This window comes from Ranitomeya variabilis, chromosome 8, assembly GCF_051348905.1.
Source record: "Ranitomeya variabilis isolate aRanVar5 chromosome 8, aRanVar5.hap1, whole genome shotgun sequence".
Taxonomy (NCBI): Eukaryota; Metazoa; Chordata; class Amphibia; order Anura; family Dendrobatidae; genus Ranitomeya; species Ranitomeya variabilis.
In genome coordinates, this window is record NC_135239.1 from 218,135,859 (window position 1) to 218,162,036 (window position 26,178).

Genomic DNA, 26,178 nt, shown 5'->3' on the forward strand with positions numbered 1-26,178 from the left:
GTTGGTCGCGGTCACACATAACGAGATCGTTAGCGGGATCGTTGCTACGTCACAAAAAAGCGTGACGTTGCAACGATATCGTTAACAAAATCGTTATGTGTGAAGGTACCTTAAGAGTCGGTGGGGTACAGGGAAGGGGGAGGGGAAAAGAAAGAAAGAAGGCACGTAACATCAGTCGGTTAGTTACATAGTGATCCCATGGAGAACAGACGCGATTGAACAAATGAAGATTATTAATACAGGCCGTAAGATTCTCCATACGTCTCATTTCTTTAATCTTCTTTGATGGAGGGAGCTGATCTTTTCTTCCAGTACGAGGCTAATAGTCACTTCACCGATGTTAGGATATGGAGGAGCATTAAGCAAAAAAGTCACAGGATCCAGAGGAATCTCTACATCTAACACCTGAGAAATCTTCCCCTGTGCTCTCCTCCAGAATGGGGCTATAGTCTGGCAATCCCAGAATATATGTGGCAGTGAGCCCCCAGGCATCTCCAGCATTTATCCGACGTGGCAGGGTAAATATTATGTACAACCTCTGGCGTATGACACCAATGCATCAGTATCTTGTACTGATTTTCCTTCTGTGTTATGCATGGTGACGATTTAGCTGCCTTGGACCATATGCCAGATAGGAAGCGGAAGTTCCCTCCCCAGGTATCTCTCCCACTTTATCATGTAGGCATGTTTAGGAGGGGGTCTGATGGCGGAGTGAACAGTTTACTTAGCGGAAGTTCCCTCTCCAGGTATCTCTCCCACTTTTATCATGTAGACATGTTTAGGAGGGGGTCTGATGGCGGAGTGAACAGTTTACTTAGCGGAAGTTCCCTCCCCAGGTATCTCTCCCACTTTACCATGTAGGCATGTTTAGGAGGGGGGTCTGATGGCGGAGTGAACAGTTTACTTAGCGGAAGTTCCCTCCCCAGGTATCTCTCCCACTTTATCATGTAGGCATGTTTAGGAGGGGTCTGATGGCGGAGTGAACAGTTTACTTAGCGGAAGTTCCCTCCCCAGGTATCTCTCCCACTTTACCATGTAGGCATGTTTAGGAGGGGGTCTGATGGCGGAGTGAACAGTTTACTTAGCGGAAGTTCCCTCCCCAGGTATCTCTCCCACTTTACCATGTAGGCATGTTTAGGAGGGGGTCTGATGGCGGAGTGAACAGTTTACTTAGCGGAAGTTCCCTCCCCAGGTATCTCTCCCACTTTATCATGTAGGCATGTTTAGGAGGGGTCTGATGGCGGAGTGAACAGTTTACTTAGCGGAAGTTCCCTCCCCAGGTATCTCTCCCACTTTACCATGTAGGCATGTTTAGGAGGGGTCTGATGGCGGAGTGAACAGTTTACTTAGCGGAAGTTCCCTCCCCAGGTATCTCTCCCACTTTACCATGTAGGCATGTTTAGGAGGGGGTCTGATGGCGGAGTGAACAGTTTACTTAGCGGAAGTTCCCTCCCCAGGTATCTCTCCCACTTTACCATGTAGGCATGTTTAGGAGGGGTCTGATGGCGGAGTGAACAGTTTACTTAGCGGAAGTTCCCTCCCCAGGTATCTCTCCCACTTTACCATGTAGGCATGTTTAGGAGGGGGTCTGATGGCGGAGTGAACAGTTTACTTAGCGGAAGTTCCCTCCCCAGGTATCTCTCCCACTTTACCATGTAGGCATGTTTAGGAGGGGGGTCTGATGGCGGAGTGAACAGTTTACTTAGCGGAAGTTCCCTCCCCAGGTATCTCTCCCACTTTACCATGTAGGCATGTTTAGGAGGGGGTCTGATGGCGGAGTGAACAGTTTACTTAGCGGAAGTTCCCTCCCCAGGTATCTCTCCCACTTTACCATGTAGGCATGTTTAGGAGGGGGGTCTGATGGCGGAGTGAACAGTTTACTTAGCGGAAGTTCCCTCCCCAGGTATCTCTCCCACTTTATCATGTAGGCATGTTTAGGAGGGGTCTGATGGCGGAGTGAACAGTTTACTTAGCGGAAGTTCCCTCCCCAGGTATCTCTCCCACTTTACCATGTAGGCATGTTTAGGAGGGGGTCTGATGGCGGAGTGAACAGTTTACTTAGCGGAAGTTCCCTCCCCAGGTATCTCTCCCACTTTACCATGTAGGCATGTTTAGGAGGGGTCTGATGGCGGAGTGAACAGTTTACTTAGCGGAAGTTCCCTCCCCAGGTATCTCTCCCACTTTACCATGTAGGCATGTTTAGGAGGGGGTCTGATGGCGGAGTGAACAGTTTACTTAGCGGAAGTTCCCTCCCCAGGTATCTCTCCCACTTTACCATGTAGGCATGTTTAGGAGGGGGTCTGATGGCGGAGTGAACAGTTTACTTAGCGGAAGTTCCCTCCCCAGGTATCTCTCCCACTTTATCATGTAGACATGTTTAGGAGGGGGTCTGATGGCGGAGTGAACAGTTTACTTAGCGGAAGTTCCCTCCCCAGGTATCTCTCCCACTTTACCATGTAGGCATGTTTAGGAGGGGGGTCTGATGGCGGAGTGAACAGTTTACTTAGCGGAAGTTCCCTCCCCAGGTATCTGTCCCACTTTATCATGTAGGCATGTTTAGGAGGGGTCTGATGGCGGAGTGAACAGTTTACTTAGCGGAAGTTCCCTCCCCAGGTATCTCTCCCACTTTATCATGTAGGCATGTTTAGGAGGGGGTCTGATGGCGGAGTGAACAGTTTACTTAGCGGAAGTTCCCTCCCCAGGTATCTCTCCCACTTTACCATGTAGGCATGTTTAGGAGGGGGTCTGATGGCGGAGTGAACAGTTTACTTAGCGGAAGTTCCCTCCCCAGGTATCTCTCCCACTTTACCATGTAGGCATGTTTAGGAGGGGGTCTGATGGCGGAGTGAACAGTTTACTTAGCGGAAGTTCCCTCCCCAGGTATCTCTCCCACTTTACCATGTAGGCATGTTTAGGAGGGGGGTCTGATGGCGGAGTGAACAGTTTACTTAGCGGAAGTTCCCTCCCCAGGTATCTCTCCCACTTTATCATGTAGGCATGTTTAGGAGGGGTCTGATGGCGGAGTGAACAGTTTACTTAGCGGAAGTTCCCTCCCCAGGTATCTCTCCCACTTTATCATGTAAGCATGTTTAGGAGGGGGTCTGATGGCGGAGTGAACAGTTTACTAAGCGGAAGTTCCCTCCCCAGGTATCTCTCCCACTTTATCATGTAGGCATGTTTAGGAGGGGGTCTGATGGCGGAGTGAACAGTTTACTTAGTGGAAGTTCCCTCCCCAGGTATCTCTCCCACTTTATCATGTAGGCATGTTTAGGAGGGGTCTGATGGCGGAGTGAATAGTTTACTTAGCGGAAGTTCCCTCCCCAGGTATCTCTCCCACTTTATCATGTAGGCATGTTTAGGAGGGGGTCTGATGGCGGAGTGAATAGTTTACTTAGCGGAAGTTCCCTCCCCAGGTATCTCTCCCACTTTATCATGTAGGCATGTTTAGGAGGGGTCTGATGGCGGAGTGAACAGTTTACTTAGTGGAAGTTCCCTCCCCAGGTATCTCCCACTTTATCATGTAGGCATGTTTAGGAGGGGGTCTGATGGCGGAGTGAACAGTTTACTTAGCGGAAGTTCCCTCCCCAGGTATCTCTCCCACTTTATCATGTAGGCATGTTTAGGAGGGGGTCTGATGGCGGAGTGAACAGTTTACTTAGTGGAAGTTCCCTCCCCAGGTATCTCTCCCACTTTACCATGTAGGCATGTTTAGGAGGGGGTCTGATGGCGGAGTGAACAGTATACCATAAATGTCCGTGATCAAACCCTTTGTAGAGGAATTCCCTTTACAGAGTCGCTCAGAGGGCGTGGGGGTGGAGAACGTTGTGTTTTTATATAAAGTTAAGGCCGGGTGGCGGATTTATAAGTATGAGAAGTAGGTCCTAAGTGGGAGTTTAAACTGCTCTCTAAGAGTCTGGAAAGGAAGAATATTTCTATTAAAGGGGTCTACAATATCCACGTAATAAAATAATTGTGCTTGAAGCCATGGTTCTGTCATAGCTGCAGTAAGACTTATCAGGTATGGAGGGTGTGAAAAGGAAGGAGATCATAGGGGACTCGGGGGAGATCAGTGGAAAGGCCTTGCTGCTTATCCTCCACATTTTCACTGTAAATGCCATGGAGCCCAGCAGGGGCACTGAGGGGTATGTGCTCCCATCTCCCCATAGCAATGCATTGGGAGGCGCTGGAGCCATCCAAAGTTTCTCCATTTCTACCCATTTGCTCTAAGCCCACAAGGAGGCCAAGCTTTATCCTAAGGTGCACGGCCAAGTAATAGCTCAAGATGTCTGGAAAGGCAATACCCCCTGCGTTTTTGGAGATGTGAGGACTGATTTAGATATTCAATGTCGTCTCTGACCCCCCAAAAATTAAGAAGCTCTGAAACCTCAACACCGCTCGTGCGATCGGCACCGGCAAAACCTCCACCATGTATAAGAACTTGGGTGTAATAGACATCTTTATCGCATTTGCTCTGCCAAAAAGTGAGAGAGGAAGTTTAGACCATCTAGAAAGTGACCCGTTAATCTCTCTAGAAGGCCGGGAAATTAGGTCTATAAAGGGAGTCGTAAGAGCCCGTCGGGAAAATACCCAAATATTTCATTGTGGTGTCCTTCCAAGCAAATTTCAACTTTGGTTTCAGAGCGTCCACCATTGCGCCCGGTAAGTTAATTGGGAGAGCTTCAGTCTTTGTCGTATTTACCTTGTACCCTGAGAGTAGTCCATATTCTGTCAAGGTAGATTGGAGATTGGCGAGGGAAATGTGTGGGTGGGTGAGGAGAATATCATCCGCAAGTAGAGACAGCTTGAACTCTCTCTCCCGTACCTTAATGCCCTGGATATCTGGATTATTCCTTATTTTGGAAGCCAAGGGCTCTATACAGAGGACAAACAGCAGGGAAGAGAGGACACCTCTGTCTAGATCCATTGGAGATATTGTTACAAGAGGAAGACGCATGGGGGAGTTTAACTACAGCATTGGGCAAGGAATATAAAGCTTGTATAGCCTGAAGAAATGGACCCAATAGGCCATACCTGCGTAAAGATGCCAATAAAAAAGGCCAACTCAGTCAGTCGAATGCCTTCTCAGCATCTGAACCGAGCAGAAGACCAGATTGACCATTTCTTTTAAGGACATCAACAAGATCTATGGTGCGTCTAGTGTTATCACCCGCTTGCCTATTTGCCACAAAACTGACCTGATCTTTATGGATTAAATCAGGAAGAAGCAAACTCAATCTGTTAGCCAGGATCTTAGTAAATATTTTAAGCTCGGCATTTAGTAGGGATATAGGACGATAGCGCGATCAGCAGGGTTCTTTCCCTATTACTGTGATATGTGAACTCCGCATAGAGGGGGGATGGGAGAACCCGACATGAAGGAATTAAAGAGCGGTAACAGAAAGACCAATAATTCTTTCTGGAATGTTTTGTAGTATAAATATGTGAACCCATCAGGTCCTGGGGCTTTACCCTGGGGCAATTCTTTAATTGTATTCTCCAGTTCTTCAGTTATTCGGCTTCCGCACTCAAGGTTGGTCATTGACAGGAGACCAAGTTTTCAGTCTTTCAGATCTATCGATCTGGTCTATGAGTAGAGTGGAGGGTAATGAATATAGACGGGAATAGGAATCCTGAAATATGTTCGCTTGTTTCTGTGGGTCATATATGAGCTGTCCCTGCTTATTTTTGATGGCAAAGGGGGAAGACTGAACCGATCTCTCCCTCATCTGAGCCGCCAAGAGAGATTGGGCCTTATTACCCCTCTTAGTATTTTTGCTTAGTGTACACCATCATTTTTTCAGCTTTCTGGATAGCGAGATCCTTCAGCCCACCCCTTACATCAACAATTTTTTTTAAGTGCACGTTTAGAGGGTTGCACAGACATTCTTCGTTCCAACTTTTTGAGACGTGACAAAAGGGTCATCTGTTGATGATCACTGTCTCTTTTTCAGTGTGATGCTAATGAAATGCCGTTCCCTCTCATTACAACTTTATGCGCCTCCCAAACTGAGGAGAGCGAAGGGACAGAGTCTTTATTTAGAGTAAAGTAATCCTCCAACTGTTCTTGGGGTTTGGCTTTGTCTGTGTATTTTTAACATCTGATGCGTCATATTTCTAGGGCCAGAATTGTGCTGTAAACAATCGGCGCAGTATTTCATCACAGTAGAAGGTTCAGGTAGTGCGAACAGGAAGATGCAGTGGCTTGCGGAAGTATTCAGCCCCTTGGCTTGTTACCTAATTTGTTACATTACAACCTGTGTGTAAATATTTATAGAATACGATTTGTGTGTTATGCATCAGCACTATATTGTCTAAGTTGGGGAATCGGGAATTGCCATTCTTCATGACAGGATATCCACCTCTGTGCAATTTAACCCCTTATTGACGGGACAAACTTTTGTCATCTGACCAGTGTCACTTTGTGTTAATAACCCTTGAACGCTTCAGCAAATCCCAGTGATTTTGAGATTTTTTTTTTGTGGCTCATTATAATTTATGATAATGGTAAATTTAGGTCGATATGTGTTACGGATCCCTCTCCGTGCTGCCACCAATTTGACACGTGTCCGCTCTCAGCACGTGACTTGGGGTTGTGCCTGCAAGGGTTAATCTATTTCCCCACTCAGTCCAGCATTCAACCTCTGTCCAGCATTCAACCTCTGTCCTATGCTGTAATGGGAGCATAAATCACACACCGACCCAGGCCACACACCCGCTCATACACGCTGCCACCACTCACCGACAGGCCACACACCCGCTCATACACGCTGCCACCACTCACCGACCACACGGGCGATGAGTCCCGGAAATATTACTACTACTGTCTACCACTCATAAGGCTCAAACAAGGCTATGGATTCTGAGGAAGCGACACTACGGTACACGATATATGAAATGCGAAACGTACGTTGGGGTTTATGATACAGACTAGGAGCCGGCCGTAAAGTAAGAGCAGAGCACAGCGGTGACGTCACCGCTGTGCTGTGCTTTCACTTTACGGCGGCACTCAGTCAGAGCGGGAAGCAGACTGCGAGGGACCTGACGGACACCGGAATGTGAGTATGTACTGTTTGTTTTTTTTTACTTTTACAATGGTAACCAGGGTAAACATCGGGTTACTAAGCGCGGCCCTGCGCTTAGTAACCCGATGTTTACCCTGGTTACCCGGGGCCTTCGGCATCATTGGTCGCTGGAGAGCGGTCTGTGTGACAGCTCCCCAGCAACCACACAACGACTTACCAACGATCAGGCCAGGTCGTATCGCTGGTCGTGATCGTTGGAAAGTTGCATAGTGTGACAGTACCCTAAGAGTCTTAGCAGTTTCAAAGGAGAGAAAAGGTCGGATTCTGGAGATGTTTTTAAGATGCAGGTGACGAGTGAGTGATAGGATATAGGGAGTAAAGGAAAGTTCGAGTCGAATATGACCCCAAGACAGCGGGCATGCTGCTTGGGAGTTATGGTTGAACCCTCCAGGGTAATTTCGATGTTGAGTAGAGTGAAGGGAGAAACACAAGAAGTTCCGTTTTGGAGAGATTTAGTTTCAGGTAGAGGGAGGACATGGTGTTAGACACAGCAGACAGACAATCCTTGGTATTTTGAATTAGGGTAGGGGTGATGTCGGGGGAAGAAGTGTATAATTGGGTGTCATCAGCATAGAGATGATACTGGAACCCAAATCTGCTGATTGTTTGTCCAATAGGGGCCGTGTATAGAGAGAAGAGGAGGGGGCCTAGGACTGAGCCTTGCGGAACCCCGATAGTAAGGGGACGAGGAGAGGAAGAGGAGCCGGCAAAGGATAGTGAAGGAGAGGTCAGAGAGGTAGGAGGAGAACCAGGAGAGGGCTGTGTCCTTGAGGCCTATGGAGCGGAGCATAGTGAGGAGGAGCTGATGATCTACAGTGTTAAATGCTGCGGAGAGGATGCTACTGTCACTTTAATGATGTCTCCACTCGGTGTGGATAGTGTGGTCTTCCCTGTGGAAACTGCTAAAGTATTCTTTGTATGTAGGCTCAATGGAGCCCTCTGATACCAGGGTATCATCCACTACGCTTTATTAGTATGATAAGGAATGTTTTGACACCTTGAATACCTTGTCTGGGATGTTCATACTCTTTCTGAATAGTAGCTCCCTGGAGAACTCTAATTATAGAGATGGCTAAGACCTTTCTCCTTTAAATTCCTCCCCTGGACGATTGGGTTTCTGCAGTAGAAAGTCCTCGGGATCATGGCGGAAACTGCAGTTCAGGTTGCATTCCAAAGGGCGGACGTGGTATATATTCCTCTGCACGCTTGGGTGTAGACACCCGGAGATGATCGGAGTATGCGCACAACCTGGGAACACCGGATGTGTTCTGTCCTGCGTTCCAAGAGGCGGAAGTAAGAGTTACGACACCGCTCTCGGAATGAGGGCACCGGACGTTATACGCGGCATTCCAGAGGGAATCGGGCACATGCGCAAAACACTTCATAGGGCAAGGTGCGGGCGCTGCATGTGATGAATTTCCTGAGCATGCGCTGTGCGGGTCGGAAGTGACGTCCTGCACACCGGGGAGCTGGATGCTCCACTACAATTTAAAAAGAAGCCTGGGAAGTAGCTTCAGTACAAGAGGTGAGGGAACGGACCCCTTACTAGGCTACTAGATCCCCTGATGACTCCCAAGGAGGGAAGAACCTTGTGGGGAGGTGGTTGTTTGTCCCTTTAGCATTCCCCTATACTGCCCTGAGGTCTCTTGTTATGCAGCCATTCCTATCTGCCTCTGCGTCCTGATGGGCTTTCTATAGGGGCTGATATGTTTTCAAGTTGACTCAATCAAACTTTCAGTGACCGTTCCAGTATGAGCTATTGAATGAATGTACATGTATTCAGCCTGGAATGATGCTCGCCTTGTTTGTATATTCGCCACATGCCACTCATCTGCTGGGCTCCTGCACGGGATTGAGGAGGAGTTTATGAGCTGAGGGATTAAAGGTGTATAATACCTTAGATACCTTACAAGGCCTCCGGTTATTTGCAGTGGATTATTTTGGGCTAGGTGTATGGTGCACAATTCTCACTTTATTTTAGGATACCTAAGGCCTCTTTCACACTAACTTCTTTCCGTCACAATGCGTCGTTTTGTAAATAAAAAAAAAACGGATCCAGCAAATGTTTCTGCTGGATCCGTTTTTTTTCTCATAGACTGTCACGGATCCCCTGCTCCGTGGTGTAACTAATTAGTCACATGACCACTCTTAGCACGTGACTTGGGGTTGTGCCTGCAAGGGTTAATCCATCTCCCCACTCTGTCCGGCATTCAACCTCTGTCCTATGCTGTAATGGGAGCATAAATCACACACCGACCCAGGCCACACACCCGCTCATACACGCTGCCACCACTCACCGAATACACGGGCGATGAGTCCAGGAAATAATAATATTGTCTACCACTCATAAGGCTCACACACCTTAGGCTATGGATTCGTTAGAACATTCAAGGTTCAACTTGTTAAAGTTTATACTTTAATACAAAAAGGTTCAGTGCTTACAGTAAAAAAAAGGTATAAAAATATGATGATAAAAAGACAACTTATGCAAAAGTATAACATAAACAGGAGAAAACTTACAGAAATCATCTAACTTGGTAGTCTGCTTTCTGCTCCCTGAGGGGGGGTTGAATATGGAGTTGATGGAACACATCAGCTTCTCAGGCCGCCCTCACATGTGAACACGATTCTAGGTTTACAGGTCTAATTTGTAGCTTTGGTCTGGAGGTCAGATTTCTAGACCAGCCCCTCAGGTTAATATCATAATTGCTTGTTTTTTGATTGGACCACGGCCGCGCTACCAATGAATATATTATTTTCTCTTGCGTATCCTTTGTGTAAACGTTCTCACAGAGTTACTATCAGGCCGTAATTGATATCTCTCTTCCAAGAGCCAGGAGGTGCCAAGTGTTAAGGTACCTTCACACTGAACAACTTAACAACGATATCGCTAGCGATCCGTGACGTTGCAGCGTCCTGGATAGCGATATCGTTGTGTTTGACACGCAGCAGCGATCAGGATCCTGCTGTGACATCGTTAGTCGGAGCTAGAAGGCCAGCACCTTATTTCGTCGCTGGATCACCCGCTGACATCGCTGAATCGGTGTGTGTGACGCCGATTCAGCGATGTCTTCACTGGTAACCAGGGTAAACATCGGGTTACTAAGTGCAGGGCCGCGCTTAGTAACCCGATATTTACCCTGGTTACCATTGTAAAAGTAAAAAAAAAAAACACTACATACTCACCTTCTGATGTCTCACGTCCCCCGGCGTCCTCTTCCCTGCACTGAATGTGTCAGTGCCGGCCGTAAAGCAGAGCACAGCGGTGACGTCACCGCTCTGCTTTAGGGCCGGCGCTTACACAGTGCAGGGAAGAGGACGCCGGGGGACGTGAGACATCAGAAGGTGAGTATGTAGTGTTTTTTTTTTTACATTTTACCCTGGTTACCCAGGGACTTCGGCATCGTTGGTCGCTGGAGAACGGTCTGTGTGACAGCTCTCCAGCGACCAAACAGCGACGCTGCAGCGATTGGCATCGTTGTCTAGATCTCTGCAGCGTCGCTTAATGTGACGATACCTTTACTCTTTCTTCTTGGTCCTAGCTAGACTCCCTGGTGAGATTTGGAGACCGAAGTCTGCTTGTCCCAGGAAAATAATGAAAATAATATTGCGGCATGCATTTTTACACACATAGAACACACATGATATTAAAGCCAAATAGACACCTATAATGGTGCTAGATGTGTGTATGCTAGGACTAAATCAAGGGACAACTGTAAAACAGAAATCCTAATACTCCACAGAGGACACAGTTGATTAATCCCATAAAAATATATCTTTATTAAATACATTAAAAACAACAGTACATAGAAAAGGTACAACAGGACCAATTAGGTCCTGTTGTACCTTTTCTATGTACTGTTGTTTTTAATGTATTTAATAAAGATATTGTCCCAGGAAAATGCATATTACATTATAACACCTGTGTGAGACATGCAGCCTTCAGGACAGATGTTACACAATACCTATACATAGGGGACACACACACACACACACACACACACACACACACACACACACACACACACACACACACACACACACACACACACACACACACACACACACACTTCACCACAGACTTGTATTAGTGAGGGATTGTGACGGATGGCCTTCCGTTTCATCCGTCGTGCACTGGATCCATCGTACAATCGCTGTCCGTCGGGCGGAGACAACGCACAGAGGAACATTTTTTCTGTATGTGGGAAAATCGCTCAGTGACGGATCCTGCGCTGCCAGTTGTTGGCTATAATGGAAGCCTATGGGCGCAGGATCCGTAGCTGTGTGTCAAAAGCAGGAATCCAGCGACGGACGCCGTCTTTTGACACTGAGCATGAGCGGAAAAATTTCCAGTCAGGGAAATTCTCGCTCTCTCTCTTTTTACTATTGATGCTGCCTATGTTGCATCAATAGTACAAAAATATAATGTTAAAAATAATTAAAAAATAAAATAAATTGTGATATTCTCACCTTCCAGTGTCCCCCGCAGCCTTCCCAATGCTCGTGATACTGCCAGCAGCTTCCGTTCCTAGTGATGCATTGTGGACTGACCCTGTGACCGCTACATCATCACAGGTCATTGTCTCGCAAGGCATTACTGGGAACGGAAGCTGCTGGCAGTATCACGAGCATTGGGAAGGCTGCGGGGGCCGCCGGAAGGTGAGAATATTACAATTTTGTATTATTTTTTAACCTGGGTTGTGTTGTGTATGCGTTTTCACAGCGGAAAAACTCGGCAAAGACGCATACACAACGTGTGCACATAGCCTTGACAGATTCGTCAAAAAAACGGACCCAGTGCATCCGTTTTTTACAATCAGCACAGGATCTGTCATTTCAACATTTTAACGGATTGTGACCGATTGTAAAAAACAGAAGTGTGAAAGAGGCCCAAGTTGCATACAGCTAGGACACTGGGATTCATCATTATTATTATTTATTTCTATAGCACCATTAATTCCATGGTGCTGTACATGAGAAGCGGTTACATACAAGTTACAGATATCACTTACAGTAAACTAACATTTACAGACTGGTACAGAGGGGCGAGGACCCTGCCCTTGCGGGCTTACATTCATTCTTAAACCCCCTTTTTTGGCTGATAACACAGGTCAACAAAAAAAATTTTTTCTGGTGTCCAAAATATTTTAATGAATTTAGGGTATTTTTGGGGTGCTGATTCTGAATATGTCATCAGTTTTGCCAGATTGGCTCAAGTTTTTGACATTTTTGGTATCTTATTTATAGCACTTGTTGGTAAATGCGACGCATCATCTCATTAATTTCTTTGGATTAGTACTTGAACTGAGCAGTTCTCAATATAGTTTTGTGTTAATTAGTGTTCTAAAAGTTTGTTCATAGCTTGATTTTTGCACTAACTTTATGTTGTTGTCTGTTTTCCAGTGAAAAGCATGAACTCATCAAGAAGAAGTTGTCTTAACGATCCAGACTCATTCTGTTACATTTGTGGTGAATACACACTGCCAAAACATAGAAGAAACATAACAGACTTCGTAAAAAAAGTGTATTTTGCCTATTTTGGGGTTATGCTTGGGGACCAAGACAAGTTTTGGGCACCACACATAGTGTGCAAAGCATGTATCGAATTATTACGAAAATGGAGCAAAGGACAAAGAAAAAGCTTCAAATTTGGTGTTCCAATGGTGTGGAGAGAGCCAAAAAATCATCATGATGACTGTTATTTCTGTGCAGTGCAAGTGCAAGGATTCAATAAGCATAAGAAACGAAAATGGGAGTAACATGGAATCTGCAAGAAGGCCTGTCCCTCATTGTGAAGATGTGCCTGTACCTGTGTTTACCAGAAATAACAGTCATCATGATGATTTTTTGGCTCTCTCCACACCATTGGAACACCAAATTTGAAGCTTTTTCTTTGTCCTTTGCTCCATTTTCGTAATAATTCGATACATGCTTTGCACACTATGTGTGGTGCCCAAAACTTGTCTTGGTCCCCAAGCATAACCCCAAAATAGGCAAAATACACTTTTTTTACGAAGTCTGTTATGTTTCTTCTATGTTTTGGCAGTGTGTATTCACCACAAATGTAACAGAATGAGTCTGGATCGTTAAGACAACTTCTTCTTGATGAGTTCATGCTTTTCACTGGAAAACAGACAACAACATAAAGTTAGTGCAAAAATCAAGCTATGAACAAACTTTTAGAACACTAATTAACACAAAACTATATTGAGAACTGCTCAGTTCAAGTACTAATCCAAAGAAATTAATGAGATGATGCGTCGCATTTACCAACAAGTGCTATAAATAAGATACCAAAAATGTCAAAAACTTGAGCCAATCTGCCAAAACTGATGACATATTCAGAATCAGCACCCCAAAAATACCCTAAATTCGATGAAATATCTTTGGCACCAAAAATGCTGTTGACCAGTGTAATGATATGATCGGTAACTGGTTTTGATACCTGACCTAGGATGCACGAGGGTCTGTTATATGTTGTGTGTGTCACACTGTGGTGTTTGTTTTTTAGGAAAATTTGTTTTAAACCGGCATAATAAGTTTTATAATTCCCTTTTTTGCTATAGCTAAACTGAGCAGAACCTCAAGGTCTTTGTTTTTATGTTGAGCTTTTGAATCAGAAACTCCTCACTGTGCCCACAGCCTTAGCGTTCTGTGCCGGGTTATCAGATGTAGCCTGTAGTCCAGCAGTGTTGATGTGTTGCTCCGCGGCCGGACGTCTTACTCTTCCTTGGAAGGTTTTACACTTGGGCCTTTTCTTCTCTTGCAGCGTGAGCCGCAGTGAGCGCAGTGGGAGATACGGGTCCGCGTTTGATAGAGACGATCGTGATGACCGGGTGTCCAGGAACAGGCGCAGAGACTCTAACGACTATAAAAGATACCGGGATGACCGGGACGATAGATACGATGACTACAGAGATTACGACAGTCCTGAGGTAGGTCTGCAGCTCGCAGAGCCCCGGTGTGGACCCTGGTATGATGTCTCCACCCTGCAGCATAGTCTGTAGGATAAACCTCTGCTCCTTCCAGCACGACCGTGAGCGAAGGAACAGCGACCGCTCAGAAGATGGCTACCATTCAGACGGTGACTACACGGACCACGACTACCGCAATGATTACTACGTGGATGAGAAGGAGAGCAAGACCATCATGCTGCGAGGCCTCCCAATAAACATCAGTGAGAGCGATGTGAGTGCCACCCATGCTCCCAGTACATCCAGAACATCTGCACCCTGTGTGTGACGCTCCTTACATGCAACTGGTCAGTCGCATCATGTGGCCCAAGCCACGGATCACATCAATCAGAAAACATGACGAGCTGGGGGGGGGGGACTGTAAGGGAGGATGAGACCGGCACCGGCCGGCCTCTCCTCATATTGTGTTACTTGATTGACTGAAAGGTCTCTTATATGTATATGTGTGTGTGTATGTATATGTGTGTGTGTGTATGTATATGTGTGTGTGTGTATATGTGTGTGTATGTATGTATGTATATATATATATATATATATATATATATATATATATATATATATATATATATATATATATATATATATATATATATATATATATATATATATTATGTATGTACGTGCCAGATTGAAGAGGTCTCCAACCGGATCTTCACTTTACTCAAGCCCTAGAGTGTTTTAGATATGACCTGACGTCAGCCATACAGTCGGGCTTCAGTGTATGCGCCACTGTGTTTCAGATGTGGCCTGACGGCCGGGCTCGGTGTGTGCGCCGCAGTGTTTGCTATGACCTGACGGCCGGGCTCGATGTGTGTGCCGCGGCGTTTGCGATGACCTGGTGACAGCCGGGCTCGATGTGTTTGCGATGACCTGACGACAGCCGGGCTCTGATGTTTGGGCCGCGGTGTTTGCTATGACCTGGTGACAGCCAGGCTCTGATGTCTGTGCCACAGTGTTTGCTATGACCTGGTGACAGCCAGGCTCGATGTGTGCGCCGCGGTGTTTGCTATGGCCTGACAACAGCCGGGCTCTGATGTGTTCGCTGCGGTGTTTGCTATGACCTGGTGACAACCGGGATCGATGTGTTTTGTATCACCTGACGACAGCCGAGCTCGGTCTGTGCCCCGCGATGTTTGCTATGACCTGACAGCCGGGCTCTGATGTCTGTGCCACGGTGTTTGCTATGACCTGGTGACAGCCGGGCTCGATGTGTTTGCTATGACCTGGTGACAGCCGGGCTCGATGTGTGCGCCGTGGTGTTTGCTATGACCTGACAGCCGGGCTCGATGTGTGTGCTGCAGTGTTTGCTATGACCTGACAGTCGGGCTCGATGTGTGCCCCGCGGTGTTTGCTATGACCTGGTGACAGCCGGGTTCTGATGTTTGGGCCACGGTGTTTGCTATGACCTGGTGACAGCCGGGTTCTGATGTTTGGGCCACGGTGTTTGCTATGACCTGGTGACAGTCGGGCTCTGATGTGTTTGCTATGACCTGGTGACAGCCGGGCTCGATGTGTTTGCTATGACCTGGTGACAGCCGGGCTCGATGTGTTTGCTATGACCTGGTGACAGCCGGGCTCGATGTGTGCGCCGCAGTGTTTGCTATGACCTGACAGCCGGGCTCGATGTGTGTGCTGCAGTGTTTGCTATGACCTGACAGCCGGGCTCGATGTGTGCGCCGCGGTGTTTGCTATGACCTGGTGACAGCCGGGCTCGATGTGTGCGCCGCGGTGTTTGCTATGACTTGACGACAGCCAGGATCGATGTGTTTTGTATCACCTGACGACAGCCGAGCACAGACTGTTTGCTATGACCTGACAGCCGGGCTCGATGTGTGTGCTGCAGTGTTTGCTATGACCTGACAGCCGGGCTCTGTTGTGTGCGCCACGGTGTTTGCTATGACCTGGTGACAGTCGGGCTCTGATGTGTTCGCCGCGGTGTTTGCTATGACCTTGTGACAGCCGGGCTCAGTGTGCGCTGCGGTGTTTATGACCTTGTGACAGTCGGCTCGATGTGTTTGCTATGACCTGACAGCCGGGCTCGATTGGTGTGCCGCAGTGTTTGCTATGACCTGACAGCCAGGCTTGATGTGTGCGCCGCAGTGTTTGCTATGACCTGGTGACAGCCGGGCTCGATGTGTGCGCCACGGTGTTTGCTATGACCTAGTGACAGCCCGGCTCTGTTGTGTGCGCCGCGGTGTTTGCTATGACCTGGTGACAGCCGGGCTCGATGTGTGCGCCACGGTGTTTGCTATGACCTAGTGACAGCCCGGCTCTGTTGTGTGCGCCGCGGTGTTTGCTATGACCTGGTGACAGCCGGGCTCTGTTGTGTGCGCCGCGGTGTTTGCTATGACCTGGTGACAGCCCGGCTCTGTTGTGTGCGCCGTGGTGTTTGCTATGACCTGGTGACAGCCCGGCTCTGTTGTGTGCGCCACGGTGTTTGCTATGACCTGGTGACAGCCGGGCTCTGTTGTGTGCGCCGCGGTGTTTGCTATGACCTGGTGACAGCCCGGCTCTGTTGTGTGCGCCGTGGTGTTTGCTATGACCTGGTGACAGCCCGGCTCTGTTGTGTGCGCCGCGGTGTTTGCTATGACCTGGTGACAGCCCGGCTCTGTTGTGTGCGCCGCGGTGTTTGCTATGACCTGGTGACAGCCCGGCTCTGTTGTGTGCGCCGCGGTGTTTGCTATGACCTGGTGACAGCCCGGCTCTGTTGTGTGCGCCGCGGTGTTTGCTATGACCTGGTGACAGCCCGGCTCGAGGTGTGCGTCTGTGTTTGCTATGACCTGGTGACAGCCCGGCTCTGTTGTGTGCGCCGCGGTGTTTGCTATGACCTGGTGACAGCCCGGCTCTGTTGTGTGCGCCGCGGTGTTTGCTATGACCTGGTGACAGCCCGGCTCTGTTGTGTGAGCCGCGGTGTTTGCTATGACCTGGTGACAGCCGGGCTCGATGTGTGCGCCGTGGTGTTTGCTATGACCTGGTGACAGCCCGGCTCTGTTGTGTGCGCCGCGGTGTTTGCTATGACCTGATGACAGCCCGGCTCTGTTGTGTGCGTCTGTGTTTGCTGTGACCTGACAGCCCGGCTCTGTTGTGTGCGCCACGGTGTTTGCTATGACCTGGTGACAGCCCGGCTCTGTTGTGTGCGCCACGGTGTTTGCTATGACCTGGTGACAGCCCGGCTCTGTTGTGTGCGCCGCGGTGTTTGCTATGACCTGATGACAGCCCGGCTCTGTTGTGTGCGTCTGTGTTTGCTATGACCTGGTGACAGCCCGGCTCTGTTGTGTGCGCCACGGTGTTTGCTATGACCTGGTGACAGCCGGGCTCTGTTGTGTGCGCCGCGGTGTTTGCTATGACCTGGTGACAGCCCGGCTCTGTTGTGTGCGCCGCGGTGTTTGCTATGACCTGGTGACAGCCCGGCTCTGTTGTGTGTGCCGCGGTGTTTGCTATGACCTGGTGACAGCCCGGCTCTGTTGTGTGCGCCGCGGTGTTTGCTATGACCTGGTGACAGCCCGGCTCTGTTGTGTGCGCCGCGGTGTTTGCTATGACCTGGTGACAGCCGGGCTCTGTTGTGTGCGCCATGGTGTTTGCTATGACCTGGTGACAGCCGGGCTCGATGTGTGCGCCGCGGTGTTTGCTATGACCTGGTGACAGCCCGGCTCGAGGTGTGCGTCTGTGTTTGCTGTGACCTGGTGACAGCCCGGCTCTGTTGTGTGCGCCACGGTGTTTGCTATGACCTGGTGACAGCCGGGCTCGAGGTGTGCGTCTGTGTTTGCTATGACCTGGTGACAGCCCGGCTCTGTTGTGTGCGCCACGGTGTTTGCTATGACCTGGTGACAGCCGGGCTCGAGGTGTGCGTCTGTGTTTGCTGTGACCTGACAGCCCGGCTCGATGTTTGGGCTGCTGGTCTAATGGTGGGATCAGTTTAAGCTGGCCTTATGTATGCAGCAGATTGAGGACCTGACTGTGCTGTGTGCTCGGTGTGAATGTTCCCTAAACCTGCTGGGATCTTCTAGTCGTGGATTTCCTTTTTCGTAGTCTTTCCCTTTGTCGTCTTTCCGAGTAGTTTCCTTGTCCGGAGACTGTTCAGCCATCTGTTATCCGGTGTGTGTGGCCGGGCCGCCAGTCTCCTCATCTGGGCTGTGTGCGCCCGGCTTCCTGCCGCTGCTCCTCATCGGGGTGTGTATACTTGTGCACGGCCATGTTTGCCTTCTCTCAGCCTTGGTTTTGCTCATACCTTACAGATTCGAGAATTGTTGGACACCTTTGAAGGCCCGCAGCCTGCGGACGTGAGGCTGATGAAGCGAAAGACAGGTGAGTGTCTGAGGTGTGCGGTGCGCTCCCTCGCCGTCTGTGTTCCCACCCTCTGATTGCTTTCCCTGGGGACTAGCCCCCTCTTCACCCCATACACCATCAGGTGCTGGATGGACTTGCCATGGCTGAGGAGCCTCTAGGGTCTGTAGACCTGTGTGGGGTTGGGGTGCAATGATTTTCACCACCCTAATATCTGCTGAGGATCGCGTCGCCTCCGGCGTGAGGATTGCTGTCGGGGGTGAAATGTCGTTTGAGGCTCCTTTTCATGGCAACCCATGTGCGGCAGGTAACGGGACTGCACCCATGGAAGCCATGCCATAAAGCACTGCTAGAACATGGGCTTTGTCAGTTGGAGATGCAGCTGTGTTTTCTGTAAAAGGAAGTGACTAACACTAGTATCCCGTCTATATCTGAATGCTGTCTCTAGGTTTAAGCCGCGGTTTCGCCTTCGTGGAGTTTTATCACTTGCAAGATGCTACCAGCTGGATGGAAGCCAATCAGGTTGCTTCACTCGCCAAGTCTAGAAACCTCCTGAGAAATGGCACATGACATATGTCTGTAACCGAGATCGAAAAGCAGAACGTGGCTGGGGGGAGGGGGCGAGGCTGCGGTCAGGATTCAGGAGATCACCGGGACGCGCCCTCCGTACATTAAAGCTGCCCCTGGTGATGGTCCTCCTTCCATGGCGGCCGTTCATTGCCAATGGACACGGGTAGCAGCCGCCCGACAGGTCACCGGCCGGCGGTGCAGCAGCCCTTTAATGTACGCAGAGCCCCAGCGCATGGTCGGCATGAAGTGCAGGTCCCCCTCTCCCTGGGTTACTGCTGAGTACATCTGACAGACACATGTTCTGCAATAACTCCACAGGGGCCGCACAGCTCGCTAATGCTGGCAGGTACTAGTCAGGGGCCCATTAGGGGCCAGCCCATGTGGGCATGGACGGGACACGTGACTGGAGCCGCCGATAAGCCCCCGGCTCCTGAAAGAGCAGATTATGATAGTCTGGAAGGACATGAAGACGGTGTCCATACCCGCAGGGCCCTCGTGTACCCACAGGGCCCTAGTAACGTCCTGGGAGCAGCCATAGATGGCAGGATCACTGGTAGAGAAAGCCTGAAGCCCATGTTGTATCCCGACGGCGGGGGGAGCGGGGAGCGTGCCGGGAAGTGACGCCTCTGGTACAAGATTAGGATTTGTGCACCCAAAATAAGCTGTTGCTGGTTTCCTCATCTTAACCCTTCCTGTGCCAGAAGAGGCGGCCTATTGTGCCTCGAGGGGATCGCCTCTGCTGACCACGTGTGTTCCCAGACGCCACGCTCAGACTGGGAATACTGCCTGCGCTATTAAGACTTTCTTCTGGAGCCCCGAGCCCTTGACTTTACTGCACCCCACTCTTTATTTCTTCCATTGGTAGCTCTGTGCGCCGCCTCCGAACCCCTCTCCTCTATCCGCCCCTTGTGGTGGGGCTGGCACAGCCGTTAGTTGGCAGTGGGTGGTCCTTCCCCACACGGCCGTCCATTATAGTCGGGTTCCCCTCCACCAGGGGATTGATGTCTGCTTATCACGATGCTGGGAGTAACTTGGCCCTTTTTTATGTTCTTGCAGAAGAAGCTGGTAATCCAGGGTAAGACCATCGCCATGCATTACAGCAACCCCCGGCCCAAGTTTGAGGACTGGCTGTGTAACAAGGTGAGAGCTGCGCTCACTGCGGAGAGCGGGGGGTGTCGGGGTGGTCCAGCAGCAAATGCTAAGTACAAAGCTCTCTGGTTTTATAGTGCGGCCTCTACAACTTCCGGAGGAGACTGAAATGCTTCCGCTGCGGCGCGGCCAAGACTGGTGAGTGTGTGTGCCGCTGGCGCCTGCCGTGTGTGCCGCTGGCGCCTGCCGTGTGTGCCGCTGGCGCCTGCCGTGTGTGCCGCTGGCGCCTGCCGTGTGTGCCGCTGGCGCCTGCCGTGTGTGCCGCTGGCGCCTGCCGTGTGTGCCGCTGGCGCCTGCCGTGTGTGCCGCTGGCGCCTGCCGTGTGTGCCGCTGGCGCCTGCCGTGTGTGCCGCTGGCGCCTGCCGTGTGTGCCGCTGGCGCCTGCCGTGTGTGCCGCTGGCGCCTGCCGTGTGTGCCGCTGGCGCCTGCCGTGTGTGCCGCTGGCGCCTGCCGTGTGTGCCGCTGGCGCCTGCCGTGTGTGCCCCTCATCGTTTGTCGGTGGCGTTCTAAAGCTGCCTCTTCTCTCCCCTCAGAGTCTGACATGGAGGCCCCTTCTGGAGCGTCTGAAGCCCCCGAGTCGGCAGATTACTATAGTGACAGTAAGTGTTTGCACCAGCTTTTTCAGCTCATTACTCGCCCCCATCATATCAGAGATCCGAGCCCCGCTGCTGTCCTTGCCCTTCCAGCAATTTCCGGCGCTCCTGTGGGTGCGCATGCTGCTTCAGCCATTTACATCCCCCAGTTAACTGTATGTGGGGTCCTGTACCTCATTATTACAGCTGCTGGGAGCCGTCTGACGGTGCGGCCGCTCTGCTGCGAGGGCTCTGTAGATCAGCGGGAGCTTGGACTACTCGCCGTATGGGGGGCTTGCTGCACTGTGTGGTCTCCTCACTTGACAAACAGCTGGGTGTAACCTTATTAGGTGGCTATGTATCCTCAGCCATCATCCTGCGTAACATCGGGCCGCACACTGTGCTGGACTCCATCCTGTCGGCCCTGGCTCCTTACGTGTCACTGGTGTTGAGCAACATCCGGCTGATCAAAGACAAGCATACCCACCTGAACCGCGGCTTTGCCTTCATACAGCTGCCCTCCGCGCTGGTAAGTGGCGGTCCCTGGAGTTCTCCCTCCATAATAATGGCAGCTGCTGAGCTAACGCTTCATTCATCCCCTGCAGGAAGCCTCGCAGCTGCTGCAGATCCTCCAGACTCTTCATCCTCCTCTCAAAATTGATGGGAAAATAATTGGAGTTGATTTTGCCAAGAGCGCAAGAAAGTGAGTTCTGGGGTATTAACAGGGCAAAGTCCGGAGCGGCCACGTCCTCGCCACCTGTGGTGTCGGAGCCGCGGCGGTGGGCGCTGGAGAATAACTTCTCGTCTGTTTCGCAGGGATCTTGTGCTGGCGGATGGGAACAGGCTCAGCGCATTCTCAGTGGCGAGCACGGCCATAGCGGCGGCTCAGTGGTCGTCCACACAGGTAAGTCCTGGGGTAAAGATTGGCAGATCTGATGTGATGTCAGCACTGATCGTTATCATTCATTGTTGCTCTGCACTTTTATTTCAGGCTCAGCAAAGCGGGGACAGCGCGGAATATGGCTACTCGCAGGAGGGGTACGCACAGTATGGAGGACAGGTGGGCACTGCTCCAGCTGCCAGGGATCTGTGAGCGTAACCGCTTTACGACGCAGTACGTAATAATACGTCCCTGCGCCTATTGATGCGGGACCAATTATTATGTCTACACAATCGCCCGCCGCCGGTTGTCAGCTGATTGACAGCCGGCACAAAGTGCTAGGAGTGGTCCCGCACCACTCCCAGGACTTTAACCCCCTAAATGCTGCGATTGCAGCATTCTGGGAGCAGGCAGGGGGATGACAGCCCCTCTGCCCTTGGATCGTAGACCCCGCGGCGTGAGGGTCCCAATTGTTGCCATGGTGACCCGATGTCGTCATGTCACGAGCTAGGAAAGTTGCTAGATGAAGCACAGAGCTGACAGTTTACACAGCACAGGGACGCTGCTGCATGCCCATGCTATACAAGCGATCAGCCTGCAAAAAATGATAGTCCCACTATGGGAGTAAGTAAAAAAGAAAAAAACATTGTAAAAATAATTATAAAAATTCAAAAGGTATTGTATCTATAAATATTTGTATGAAAAAAAAAAATATATAAACAATAAGGTTAAGTTCACACAGGGCGTTTTTGCTGCGTTTTTTATGCTAATTTTCAGCTGCTCTTTACAGTACCAGCAAAGTCTATGAAATTTCAGAAATCTCCTGCACACATTGGTTTTTTGTGTGATGAGGATTTTGTGCTTTGCTGCATTTTTTGGACATAGAGCACGTCACTTCTTTCTGCGCCTTTGCTGCGTTTTTTCACCCATTGACTTGAATGGGTGTTGAAAAAAACGCAGCAGAAACGCAGGTATCATTATTTGCTGTTTGTGCTGCTGAGAATCCAAGGACATTAGCATGAACAAAAAGAAAAAAAAAACACAGCAAAAAACGCACCTAAACCTGCGCTTTTGACGCAGCTTCTTTCCTGCCAAGAAGATCAGGTTTTGCTGCAGAAAAAAAACGACCTGACTTATGAAACTGTCCCACTAGTTAACCCCTTTAGTAAGCACCATAAAAAAACAAGGCAAAAACAACAACGCTTTATTATCCTACCACCGTACAAAAAGTGGAATAAAACGCGATCAGACAGGATATAAATAACCATGGTACCGCTGAAAACGTCATCTTGTCCCTCAAAAAACCGAGCCGCCATACAGCGTCATCAGCTGAAAAGTAAAAATGTTATAGTCCTCAGAATAAAGCGATGCTAAAATAATTATTTTTTTTCTGTAAAATAGTTTGTGTAAAAGCACCAAAACATAAATGAGCTATCGCTGTAATCGTACTGACCCAAAGAATAACGCTGCCTTATCAATTTTACCACACACTGAATGACCTAAACACACGCAAAATAAAAGATCCTAAATTGCTGGTTTTTGGATATTCTGCCTCCCAAACGTCGGCATAGAAAGCGATCAAAAATGCCATGTGTCTGAAAATGGTACCAATAAAGACGTCCGCTCATCCCGCAAAAAATAAGACTTCAAATGACTGTGGACCAAAATATGGAAAAATTATAGCTCTGAAAATGTGATGCAAGAAACAAAGTGTCTTAGTGTGTGACAGCAGCCAAACACAAAAACCCGATATAAATCTGTAATCGCACCGACCCAAAGAATAAAGTCACCTAATCACTTATACCGCACGAGGAACAAATTGTTCACAAGCTGTGGATTTTTTAATACTGCCTTCCAAAGATCGCAGTAAGGCTCGGCGCACATTTATCCTGCACTCTGCGCTGAGCACTTTCACCCGAGTTTCCATGTAAATCTCTGAAATGTGTGATTCAGACAGATCCCCTGGCGCAAGATTCACTATAGTGAGGCAGATGGAGACACTGTCTGACCTGTGATCCGGCGGTGTCTGTCTTTCTAGGACTGCATAAAAGTGCCGTCGGCCAGTTTTGTGCACTTCTGAATAGGACACTGCGGAACAGAGGCCAGACAGTCCAGAGTAACTCTGCTGCCTCATTATAGGGAATGGATCCCTTGGGGGTTTCATCTGTTGCGTCACTCAGAGATTTATATGGAAACCACAAAGCAAGTGCTCAGCGTAGAGCGCAGGATAAATTTGATCATAAATGTTATGCAAAATGTTCCCAATAAAAGCTTCAAAGCAATCCACAGAAAAAGCAGGTCCCCACTCAGGTCCGTCACCTGTTAACGGAAATATAGGGGGCTTCCCCACTACTGGTAGCACAAAGGCTCTGGAAAGGCGAAATGGCTCCTCTGCCCTTCTGAGCCCCAGTGTGCCTAAACAACATATAGTGCTCACATGTTTGGCATTTCTGTAGTGATGAGATCCCGCCTAATTTACAGGTGTGTGTCTCGAGAAGCATGGGCTGGGAATAATGTACTGGTGACCGTGGCGCCCTGGTGACCGTGGCGCCCTGGTGACTGTGGCGCCCCGGTGACTTATTTTATATTTTTATTTTCACGGCTCTGCGTTATAAACGACTGTGAAGCACTTGGGGGTTCAATGTCCTCACCACACATCTAGATAGGTTCAATGAGGGGTCTAGTTTCCATAATGGGGGGTCCACTGCTCAGGCCCATCAGGGGCTCTCCAAACACAACATGGCGTCTTCTAATGATGCTCCTTCCGTTGCGAGCCCTGCCGTGCGCCCAAACAGTGGTTTACCCCCACATATGGGGTATCAGCGCACTCAAAAGAAATTACACAACAAAAGTTGGGGTCCATTTTTTCCTGTTACTCTCATCAAAATAAAAATATTGGCTCTGAAGTAAATTTGTGGGATAAAAAAAATTAAATGTTCATTATTTTTCCACATTCGAACACTTCCTGTGAAGCCCCTGGAGGGTTAATAACCTTCTTGAATGCGGTTTTGCACCTTGAGGGGGGCAGTTTTTAGAATGGGGTCACTTTTGGATATTTTCAGTTATATAGGCCCCTCAGTCACTTCAAGTGTGAGGTGGTCCCTAAAAAAAAATGGTTTTGTAAATTTTGTTGGAAAAACGAGAAATGTCTGGTCAACTTTTAACCCTTATAACATGTTAACAAAGAAAATGATCCCAAAATTGTGCTGATGTGAAGTAGACATGTGGGAAATGTTATTTATTAAGCATTTTGTGTGATTTTTTTTTTTGTCAAATTTTTTTGTTCCCTCCCCACAAATAAGCGGAACCTATATGAAATAAATGTTACCACTATCATAAAGTGCAATGTTACCAGAAAACAATCTGACACATCGGGCTCCGTTGACGCTCCAGAGGACAGTGGTCAGAATTGTAGTAATTGGCCCGGGCATTAACGTGTAAAGCACCTTTGGAGGTGAAGGGGTTAATGATGATTGTCCTTGTGGTTCTCCAGGAATATCAGCAGTTGTACCCGTCTCAGGCCGGAGAGCAGGGCGCAGCGGCAGAAGGCAGCACGCAGGCGACCACCACCACGACGGCGGCCGTGGTGTGCCAGAGTCCGCAGCTCTACCAGCAGCCCGGCTCTCCGGTGAGTGGCCCCGGCGTCTGCCCGGTGTTGTAGCAGTGGTCACAGAGTGATGGCAGATGTAGCAGTGCTGTCTTCTCCATTCTAGACTCAGCCGAGTACCAGCGCGACCACCAGCGCAGCCCCCACAACGCCCACCACAGAAGAAACGCCCGCGACATCCAGCACCATCATCCCGGGTGTGAAATATGGTATGTGACCCTGAGCGGCCCCCTGTGCCGGCCGTGCCCGCCACAGCAGGGTGTAATGATTGTCACCGTGTGTTCGGCAGCTGTTCCAGACACGTCCACGTACCAGTACGACGAGTCCTCAGGATACTACTACGACCCCCAGACTGGTCTGTACTACGACCCCAATTCTCAGGTAACTTTCTGTTAAAAAGATTTCATCCCGCTGGATGCAGGAAATGTGCAGAACGGTGACTAGTCGTCTCTCCGCAGTATTACTACAACTCTGCATCCCAGCAATACCTGTACTGGGACGGGGAGAAGCAGACGTACCTGCCCGCCGCCGACGGCACCGGCCAGGGCACCGCACCGGCCAACGGGGCAGCGGCCGCCAACAAGGAAGGCAAGGAGAAGAAAGAGAAGCCGAAGAGCAAAACTGCCCAGCAGGTATCTGTGGCCCTGGGTCCCCCTTGGCTGGTGCCCCGATGCCCACGGGTGTGACTCCTGGTTTGGTTTCCCTCAGATTGCGAAGGATATGGAGCGCTGGGCCAAGAGCCTTAATAAGCAGAAGGAAAACTTCAAGAACAGTTTCCAGCCGCTGAGCGCCCGGGACGAGGAGCGGAAGGAGTCTGCAGCCGCCGACGCTGGCTTTGCCCTGTTTGAGAAGAAGGTGCGGGTCTGTCTGTCACTTTCCTGCCGGTGAGTTTCCCTCTGTGTCTGAAGCTAAGCGGCTGCTTCTCTCCTCAGCAAGGAGCTCTGTTAGAGAGACAGATTCTGCCGGACATGATGATGATGATGGTTGCGGAGGAGGAGAAGCCGCCCAAGGTGAGTGCTCAGGTCTCCTGGCAGAGACACAGGTGCAGCCTGTGGTGTAC

The 26,178-nt window shown here is 49.6% G+C and overlaps 1 protein-coding gene across 2 annotated transcripts in view; it reads left to right on the plus strand.

The window, feature by feature from the left end:
* LOC143787937 (RNA-binding protein 5-like) overlaps positions 1-26,178 on the plus strand; it is a 38,295-nt gene that overhangs the window by 6,560 nt on the left and 5,557 nt on the right. The window contains exons 3-19 of one of the 2 annotated variants that reach the window (XM_077277169.1): positions 13,852-14,017; positions 14,112-14,270; positions 18,292-18,361; positions 18,789-18,862; positions 19,967-20,050; positions 20,137-20,197; positions 20,593-20,658; positions 20,982-21,160; positions 21,237-21,334; positions 21,448-21,535; positions 21,623-21,691; positions 25,005-25,139; positions 25,225-25,327; positions 25,408-25,499; positions 25,577-25,750; positions 25,827-25,973; positions 26,051-26,128. In XM_077277169.1, coding sequence (XP_077133284.1) covers positions 13,852-14,017; positions 14,112-14,270; positions 18,292-18,361; positions 18,789-18,862; positions 19,967-20,050; positions 20,137-20,197; positions 20,593-20,658; positions 20,982-21,160; positions 21,237-21,334; positions 21,448-21,535; positions 21,623-21,691; positions 25,005-25,139; positions 25,225-25,327; positions 25,408-25,499; positions 25,577-25,750; positions 25,827-25,973; positions 26,051-26,128 — 1,843 coding nt within the window. The remainder of the gene's footprint in view (positions 1-13,851; positions 14,018-14,111; positions 14,271-18,291; positions 18,362-18,788; positions 18,863-19,966; positions 20,051-20,136; positions 20,198-20,592; positions 20,659-20,981; positions 21,161-21,236; positions 21,335-21,447; positions 21,536-21,622; positions 21,692-25,004; positions 25,140-25,224; positions 25,328-25,407; positions 25,500-25,576; positions 25,751-25,826; positions 25,974-26,050; positions 26,129-26,178) is intronic. The other variant, XM_077277170.1, reaches the window with a different exon arrangement.